Genomic DNA, 10,000 nt, shown 5'->3' with positions numbered 1-10,000 from the left:
TACAAAAACAATAAAAAAAAATTAAAAATATAAATAAAATACAAAAAAATGTCCGGAACAAATTTTTGCCCTGCAAACATCGGCATCAAACCAATTTTGATCTAAGTTACCGTAAAACCCCCCGAATGATTTACAATGTAAAGCAGAGACAAGAATGCTGCAAATTATTAATTATAAGGACAAAAAAGGAAAAATATGTTAAATGGAAAAAATAAAATAAAATGAAGAAAATAGTTCGAAACAAATTTTCCCCCTGCAAATATCGGCATCAAACCAATTTTGATCACATTTTTGGTAAAAAAAAAAAAAAAAGTAAAGCAGGGACAAGAAAGCTGCAAGTGATTATTTATGAGGACAAAAAAAGTTAAGTATTGTTAAATAGAAAAAATAAAATAAAATATAAAAACAATAAAAAAAAGAAAAGAAAAATAAATGTTCGTAACTATTTTTTCCCCTGCAAATATAAAGTTAAAGTTAAAATAATGTTAAATAGAAAAGATAAAATAATATAAAAACAATACAAATAAATATAAAAAAATAAATAAAATACAAAAAAATGTTTGGAACAATTTTTTCCCCTGCAAACATCGGCATCAAACCAATTTCTCTTTAAGTTTTGGTTAAAAAAATAAATAAAAATATTTACAATGTAGAGCAGAGACAAGAAAGCTGCAAGTGATTATTTATGAGGACAAAAAAGGTAAAGTATTGTTAAATAGAACAAATAAAATAATATAAAAACAATAAAAATAAATACAAAAAAATTAATAAAATACAAAAAAAATTCGGAAGAAATTTTTCCCCTGTAAACATCGGCATCAAACCAATTTCGATCTAAATTACCATAAAAACTCCCGAATGATGTACAATGTAAAGTAGGGACAAGAATGCTGCAAATTATTAATTATAAGGACAAAAAAGGAAAAATATGTTAAATAGAAAAAATAAAATAAAATAAAATAATATAAAAACATTTACAAAAAAATAAATAAAATAAATGTTCGTAACTATTTTTTCCCCTGCAAAGTTAAAGTTAAAGTTAAAGTTAAAATAATGTTAAATTGAAAAAATAAAATAATATAAAAACAATACAAATAAATACAAAAGAATAAATAAAATACAAAAAAATGTTTGTAACAATTTTTTCCCCTGCAAACATCGGCATCAAACCAATTTCTATCTAAGTTTTGGTTAAAAAAATAAATAAAGATGTACAATGTAGAGCAGAGACAAGAAAGCTGAAAGTGATTATTTATGAGGACAAAAAAGGTAAAATGTTGTTAAATAGAAAAAATACAATAATATAAAGCAATTTAAAAAATAAAATGAAAAAAAAGGTTTGTAACAATTTTTTCTCCTGCAAATATAAAGTTAAAGTTAAAATAACGTTAAATAGAAAAAATTAAATTATATAAAAACAATAAAAATAAATACAAAAAAAATAATAAAACACAAAAAAATGTTCAGAACAAATTTTTGATTAATTCATTTCATTTTTTTTTGTCCAAGGGTAACTAATCTTTTTGTTGCTCCGTTTGTATTTCTATGTATAGAGCCCACAGGATCCAAATGAGGAAAGTCTTCTTAAAATCTAAGAATTTTTGCCCTGCAAACATCGGCATCAAACCAATTTCGATCTAAGTTACCGTAAAAAAACCCCGAATGATTTACAATGTAAAGCAGAGACAAGAAAGCTGCAAATGTTTAATTATAAAGACAAAAAAGGAAAAATATGTTAAATAGAAAAAATACGATAAAATGAAGAAAAAAGTTTGAAACAAATTTTTCTCCTGCAAATATCGGCATCAGACCAATTTCTATCTAAGTTTTGGTTAAAAAAAAGAAAGGAAAAAAAAGATTTACAATGTAAAGCAGAGACAAGAAAGCTGCAAGTGATTAATTATAAGGACAAAAAAGGTAAAGTATTGTTAAATACAAAAAATAAAATGAAGAAAAAAGTTTGAAACAAATTTTTCCCCTGCAAATATCGGCATCGAACCAACTAAGTTTTGGTTAAAAAAAAAAAAAAAGATTTAAAATGTAAAGCAGAGACAAGAAAGCTGCAAGTGATTATTTATGAGGACAAAAAAGGTAAAAAATAAAATAAAATAAAATAATATAAAAACAAAAAAGAAAAAAAAAGAAAAAAAAATGTTCGGAACTATTTTTTTCCCCTGCAAATATAAAGTTAAAGTAACAATAATGTTAAATAGAAAAAATTAAATAATACAAAAACAATAAAACAAAATAACAAATATAAATAAAATACAAAAAAATGTTTGGAACAAATTTTTCCCCTGCAAACATTGGCATCAAACCTATTTCCATCTAAGTTACCATTAGAAAACCCGAATGATTTACAATGTAAAGCAGAGACATGAAAGCTGCAAGTGATTATTTATGAGGACAAAAAAGGTAAAGTATTGTTAAATAGAAAAAATTAAATAAAATAAAATAATATAAAAACAATTTTAAAAAAAGAAAGAAAAAAAAATGTTCATAACAATTTTCTCCCCTGCAAATATAAAGTTAAAATTAGAGTTAAAATAATGTTAAATATAAAAAATAAAATAATATAAAAACAATAAAAAAATCGAATAATATAAATAAAATACAAAAAAATGTTTGGAACAATTTTTTCCCCTGCAAACATCGGCATCAAACCAATTTCTATCTAAGTTACCGTAAAAAAACCTGAATGATTTACAATGTAAAGCAGAGACAAGAAAGCTTCAAATGATTAATTATAAGGACAAAAAAGAAAAAATATGTTAAATACAAAAAAATAATAATAATACACAAAATAGATTAAAAAACAATCAAAATATTTTATAAAATGAAAAAAAGGTGCCGAACACATTTTCCCCCTGCAAATATCGGCATCTAACCAATTTCTATCTAAGTTATGGTTAAAAAATGTATGATTTAGAGCAGGGGTCACCAACGTGGTGCCCGCGGGCACCAGGTCGCCCGTAAGGACCAGATGAGTCGCCCGCGGGCCTGTTCTAAAAAAAAAAAAAAAAAAAAAAAAAAAAAAATTTTTTAAAAAAAAAAAAAAAAAATTTTTTTTTTTTTTTTTTTTTTATTAAATCTACATAGAAAAAACACAATATACACTTTCAATCAGTGCATCAACCCAAACAACCTCCCCCATGCACACTCATCCACACCCACTCACACAAAAGGGGTTATTTCTTTCTGCTACCAATATTCTGGTTCTCACAACATAGACAACACATCTGCAAGGGACACAGTCCCTGAAGCACACATGATTGTATAGGCTGCTGGTCCACTAACATTTTCATTAATTACTATTTTTTATGTAGTTATTTTTATATTGTTTTACTTTCTTTTTTATCCAAGAAAATGTTTTTTATTTATTTATCTTATTTTATTTTATTTTTAAAAAAAGGTCCTTATCTTCAACAGACCAGGTTGTCAATGAAATTAGATTTGTTTAAAGGGTTTTTTAAACCAGGCCCAGTCCAGATAATGTCCAAGTCGGACTCAGCAACACACACCTTCATTCATGTACACAGAAAAAAATTAGGGAACACAACAGATTGCATATAATTTATAAACAAAATTACATTTTCAAAATAAGCATTTATGTACAGTCCAGATTATGTCCAGGTCACTCAAATGAGGGAACACAACAACAGATATCATATAATCTATAAACATAATTATACTTTCAAAATAAGCCTTTGAGGACTTCTCATCTTTTTTTTAATGTTTTTTGGCATCATTATCGTTTTCAACCATGTAACTTTCTAAAATTAGAAAATACTGAATAAATGTTTTAAAGAGAGTAATACTAAGTGAATATCTGTTTTTGGCCTTAAAAATAAACCTTTTACTGAGTACTATAATTAAATTGACTAAATCATGATTGTCAATGAACTCTCCTAAAATAACAGAAACCACATTAAGCTTCATAAACAAACCAATCCTTAAACATATTTTTTCAACTTCCACCCAAAACAAAGACACAATATGACAATACCAAAACAAATGCAGGGTGGATTCAGGCTCCTGACAACAAAATCGGCAATCATCTGACTCTGTCATATTCCATAATTTTAACATTTTCCCTGTGGGTAAGAAGTTATAAATAATTTTAATTTGAAAATAACGATTTTGCACATCGATAGTGGTTTTATAGATTAGTTTGAATATGGCATCCCATGGCAACGGGCAGTCAAAAAAGTCCTCCCATTTTCCATTTGTGTTGTATGAGGCAGCCTTCAAAGATTTCTTTATTAAATAAAAATTATATATTTTTCTATTTATTTTAGTTCCTTTTTGCCAACTAGAATTTCTTATTAGAGGTTTACAAACTAATAATTTAGTAGTTCCATAATTAATTATTTGTTTCCATCTTTTCCCAATTACTCCAGTTAGTTGATAAAATGAAAAGCTTGAGCAAGCATCACCATACATAGCTCTAAATTCATCATACTTCATAATTTTACCATTCTCATTGATAATATCATTGACAAAAATGATTCCTCTTTCAAACATATTTTTCCAAAAGAAAGACTTTCCATCTATTACAATATTAGAGTTCATCCATATTAACTGCTGCAAAATATCGTCTCTTTTTTCTGGCACATAAAATTGAAAACACCACTATGAGTGGATTGTTTCCTTTATGAACCCCGCCATGTTTCCCAGCAGACTCTCTGGGAGGGGATCACTTGTAAAAAAGGATACAATTTCTTTTGATACAGTACATGTTTTTTGTCCAACAGGACATTTGTGTACCACTCAATGTTTAAATACATCTTTGGAACAATTGATGCTTTTAAAGACAGACACATAGCTTCAAGGTTGAGAAGTTTCAGGCCCCCATATTCATACTCTTTGTACAAAACCTTTCTTTTAATCTTTTCTGGTTTGCCGTTCCAGACAAAATCGAAGACCCTCCGCTCATAAATCTTAAAAAAGTTTTGTGATGGAGCTGGTAATGACAAAAACTAATAAATAAATTGAGGAATAATTAACAAGTTGGCAATAGACATTTTACCATACAAGGTTAGGGATTTCCCTTTCCATAATTGCATACTTTTGTCCAGCTTTCTTAGTCGATTATCATAATTTACTGAGCCTAGATCTTCCAGATTTTCTGGGACAACAACACCAAGTATGTTAACTGGTCCATCTGTCCACAAAACAGTCACTTTGCATTCCATTCGAAAGGACGTTCCCTTTAGATTTCCGATCCTTAACATTTTACATTTATCATAATTAAGCTTAAGGCCAGATTGCTGTGAAAATATGTCCAAAAGATTAAGAAGGTTCCGCAAACAATGAGGACAAATCTTATCTTTGTGAATCAGCCTTTTCTGACATGAACTTCATCAAGAACAAACACAGAACACGCCTCACTGATGCACATCTGCAAGACTCACTCAGAGTTGCAGTGTCAAGTTACACACCAGAGTACAACACACTAGTTAACAGCATGCAATGCCAGGCTTCCCACTAACTGACAAAGAAACAGATAACAGATTTGGTGTCCAGTTCAAAGTGTGACATGATTTAAAAATTTGAGAGTTTACTTTTGTATTTTACATGAGTTATTATTTGTACAAACATGGTGCAAAGTAATTCATGATTTGTTAAAAAATGTTAGTGGCTAGCTAGTTAAAATGGGATATTGTGATTTCACAAGACTGTCTTAGAAGTGATCATTTGAAAATGTTCAATTTGAAAAATGTGCACTTAGAGAAAATATAAAAATAAAGTCTTGCATATTGGTATTTATCTGTTTCTATATATATTTATTGTGAGAAATCATTAAGATGATCAGTGTTTCCACAAAGATAAATATCATTAATTATTAATATTAACAGAGTTAAAGGTAAATTGAGCAAATTGGCTACTTCTGGCAATTTATTTAAGTGTGTATCTAACTGGTAGCCCTTCGCATTAATCAGTACCCAAGAAGTAGCCCTTGGTTTCAAAAAGGTTGGTGACCCCTGATTTAGAGACAGGAAAGTGTAAATGATTAATCATAAGGACAACAAAGGTAAAACAATGTTAAATAGAAAAAATTTAATAAAATAAAATACATAAAGTAAAATAAAATAATATAACACCTATTAATTTTTTTTTTAAAATACAATGAAATGAATAAAAATTTCGGAACCAATTTCTATCTAAGTTACCGTTGGACAACCAGAATGATTTACAATGTAAAGTAGAGGCAAGAAAGCTGCAAATGATTAATTATAAGGACAAAAAAGGTAAAACAATGTTAAATAGAAAAACATTTATAAAATAATATAAAAACAATAAAACAAAAAAAAATGAAATTGAAAAAAATGTTCGGAACTAATTTCCGCCCTGCAATTATCAGCATCTAACCAATTTCTATCTACTTTACCGTTAAAAGTAGAGACAAGAAAGGAGAGAAAAGGTAAAATATGTCAATTAGAAAAATAATAATAATAAATACAATAAAATATAACAAAATAAAATAAAACAATTGGAACAAATTAAATGCGTATGGTTGCAGGTGGTGTGACTCCCGGATGCAGAGACGACAGGCGATGTCGAGGTTCAATCCGAATGTCATTTAGTTAGGTACAGCAAAACAAAGAGCACCTGCGTGGGATGAGCACTCTTCCGAAAAACAAAAACAAAAAAAAAACACAAAAGCTTCCCGGTTGGCAGGAGAAGAAACAAGACAAGTCAAGCAAGAACCAGCTGGGGTGTGAACTTAGCAAAACAAGGTAAAGCCTTGCTAAAAGGAAGCATCCTAATTGGCAACCTGGGACAGGTGTGTGTGTTTAGTGCTCCAACAGGAAGTGGAAAACAAGAGAGGAAGGAGCACTGAAACAAAAACAAACTCACAACACAGGAAAATGATGACAAAGGGAACATGACAGCATACATGTAAAAAATATATTTTTAATCAATAAACAAATAATTCATGACTGAAAGCCAATTTTTGGTTAAAGACGGTACAAAAGTGTGCTTGTCAGTTCCCTGAAGGTGTGCACCAAATGTCATGGTGATGCGGCACTCAAGTTGGAATGGGTGTTTTGTGCGGCACGTTTAGCTGTGTGAGAAATTCCAAGTCGACCCCTCTCATGGGGTCAAATTTGTCGGAAAACCGCAAGAGGGGAGGATAAGTCAAGCACCTGAAAGGAACTTGTGTCTATCATTCACAATCCTTATGTAAGACATGTTTTTTCATGTATTCTAAATAGTAAAAAACAGCAAGTACGAAGTGGCTAACAACGCAGCTAATAGGAGTACGTTATTGCGCCCATAAAACCATCTAAAAACATTCAAAAAGCGCCAACAATACTTTATTTACACGTCGTGACCTGGATAGTAACGAGTATTAGCAATATTGTTATTATAAGCGCTAACGCAGATCAACTAATTTCAGCGAGCTAACAAGCTTATGTTGCTGTGTTGACATATGGAGCTGCTGCATCGCCTCTGAGTTGGTGAAAGTTAATTCTAGATGATAAATCATGCCTCTCACCTGGATAGTAGAAGGTCGTGGACATAAACCCACAAGTTGGTCAACTTAGACATCCAACTTAGACCCGGAGATGGCCAGAAAGACACGAAAAAAACACTTATTTTAACCCTTTGTGAGGATTATAATGAATCGTTGATTTAAACTGGAAGATATAAACATCCCGTCAGTCTTTATCCCAGTGAGAGCAGACATTGTACAGTAAGTGATTGTTTTATTATGTTTGTATATTTTGTGTAGCACTTAGCAATACCGCTACATGATGCTTAGTGTTTGACTAATGCTGCATCTGTTTAGCACACAGCTTCTAAAACTTGTAGGTCATCCTCCTTATACTCAGGTTCAAAAATAGATGTTTCTGGATCATCATTTGTCCCAAAGTAGTCTTTGTTGTCTCTTATCAAGTCTGCCATGATTAGTTGGTGAAAGTTTATTCTAGATTATAAACCATGCCTCTCACCTGGATAGTAGAAGGTTGTGGACATAAACCCACAAGTTGGTCAACTTTTACGTCCAACTTAGACCCGGAGATGGCCGGAAAGACACGAAAATAACCCTTTGTGAGGATTATAATGAATTGTTTATGTAAAGGGGAATATGTAAACATCCCATTAGTCTTTATCCCAGTGAGAGCAGACATTGTACAGTAGGTGATTGTTTTATTATGTTAGTATATCTTGTGTAGCACTTAACAATACCGCTATATGATGCTTAGTGTTTGACTAATGCTGCATCTGTTTAGCACACAGCTTCTAAAACTTGTAGGTCATCCTCCTTATACTCAGGTTAAAAAACAAATGTTTCTGGATCATCATTTGTTTAAAAGTAGTCTTTGTTGTCTCTCATCAAGCCATGATTAGTTGGTGAGAGTTAATTATAGATTATAAATCATGTCTCTCACCTGGATAGTAGAAGGTTGTGGACATAAACCCACAAGTTGGTCAACTTTTACATCCAACTTAGACCCGGAGATGGCCGGAAAGACACGAAAATAACCCTTTGTGAGGATTATAATGAATTGTTTATGTAAAGGGGAATATGTAAACATCCAATTAGTCTTTATCCCAGTGAGAGCAGACATTGTACAGTAAGTGATTGTTTTATTATGTTTGTATATCTTGTTTAGCACTTAGCAGTACCGCTACATGATGCTTAGTGTTTGACTAAAGCTGCATCTGTTTAGCACACAGCTTCTACAACTTGTAGATCATCCTCCTTATATTCAGGTTATAATATAGAAGTTTCTGAATCATCATTTGTCCCAAAGTAGTCTTTGTTGTCTCTCATCACGTCTGCCATGATTAGTAGTCTTGTTGTTGTTGAAGGGAAAGTGAACGTTGTGATGCGAAATAATACACCGCCGTATGCTTGAAATGATCAAAATATGTAAATATGACATGTTATTATGAATGTTACTAGATACTACATATATACTTACAGTGTGTTTATAAAACAATACTGGAGGTTTTTATATGATTTTAGAGCACTTTATAGGCGGAATAGAGCAACTCCTGTTAGCTCCATTGTTAGCTGACTTTTGCTAGCATTTATTTAAGATTTAGAATGCACAAAAACAAGAAAAACACTTGTGTTCTTGTCTTGCATAAGGGAAAGTGAGCGTCTGTGAAATGAATACGCGGCCGTACGCTTAAAATGATCAAAATATGTAAATATGGCATGTTATTATGAATGTTACTAGATACTACATATGTACTTACAGTGTGTATATAAAACAATATTGGAGGTTTTTTAGATGTTTTTCGGGCACTTTATAGGCGGAATACAGCATTTCCTGTTAGCTCCATTATTAGCTGACTTTTGCTAGCATTTATTTACGATTTAGAATGCACAAATCCTTATGTTGCAAATAAGGATTGTGGTCTATAGACAAAAGTCCTAAAAAAAAGTGCAGTTCCCCTTGAAATATGCGGATTAAAACCAGATAGTTTTAGTATTGCTTTGAAAAACATATTTATTGAACAAGTTGGTATTAAAGGCCATTTTTTGTTAATAATTTCCGCCCTTATCTTTTATGAGTTTTTGACTTAATATACCACTTCCTGGTGTCAGTGTGTAGTGTAGAAGAGCTTGCTGATGTTTACCTGCAAATAGCAAAAAAGATGTGGTTCATGCAGTGTGTGTGTGTGTGTGTGTGTGTGCGTGTGTGTGTACCTATTATCTGGATGATCTGTGCCAGCAGGACTCCATCAGTGATGTCCTGGCTCAGGTCCTTGATGAGCCGCGGGCAGCCAGACTTGGCCAGGTAGTGGTTGGCCCAGTCAGTGTAAATCTGAAAAAAACACACAACACAATGTTCGCCATCAAATACACAATCTGCCACACTCGGACAAAAGTTGTGGCAGCAGGCGAGGTGACACCATGACTTGGTTTGTTTTGTTCGCACACACAGAGAAAGAGAACAAACAACAATATGCAGTGTGCCAGCAAAGAGAAGAAAAACCCTGGAAATTTGGGAATTTCGGGGAAAACCGGGAATTT

The 10,000-nt window shown here is 31.4% G+C and overlaps 1 protein-coding gene across 1 annotated transcript in view; it reads right to left on the bottom strand.

The window, feature by feature from the left end:
• Nucleotides 1–10,000, bottom strand: part of LOC133661298 (neuron navigator 3-like) — a 396,870-nt gene that overhangs the window by 259,200 nt on the left and 127,670 nt on the right. Inside the window, exon 2 of the mRNA XM_062064429.1 lies at nt 9,674–9,791. Coding sequence (XP_061920413.1) covers nt 9,674–9,791 — 118 coding nt within the window. The remainder of the gene's footprint in view (nt 1–9,673; nt 9,792–10,000) is intronic.

The sequence above is a fragment of the Entelurus aequoreus genome, linkage group LG12 (assembly GCF_033978785.1).
Source record: "Entelurus aequoreus isolate RoL-2023_Sb linkage group LG12, RoL_Eaeq_v1.1, whole genome shotgun sequence".
Classification (NCBI taxonomy): Eukaryota; Metazoa; Chordata; class Actinopteri; order Syngnathiformes; family Syngnathidae; genus Entelurus; species Entelurus aequoreus.
The sequence above is the reverse complement of the archived record's forward strand: the minus strand, read 5'-3'. Positions and strand labels throughout refer to the sequence as shown.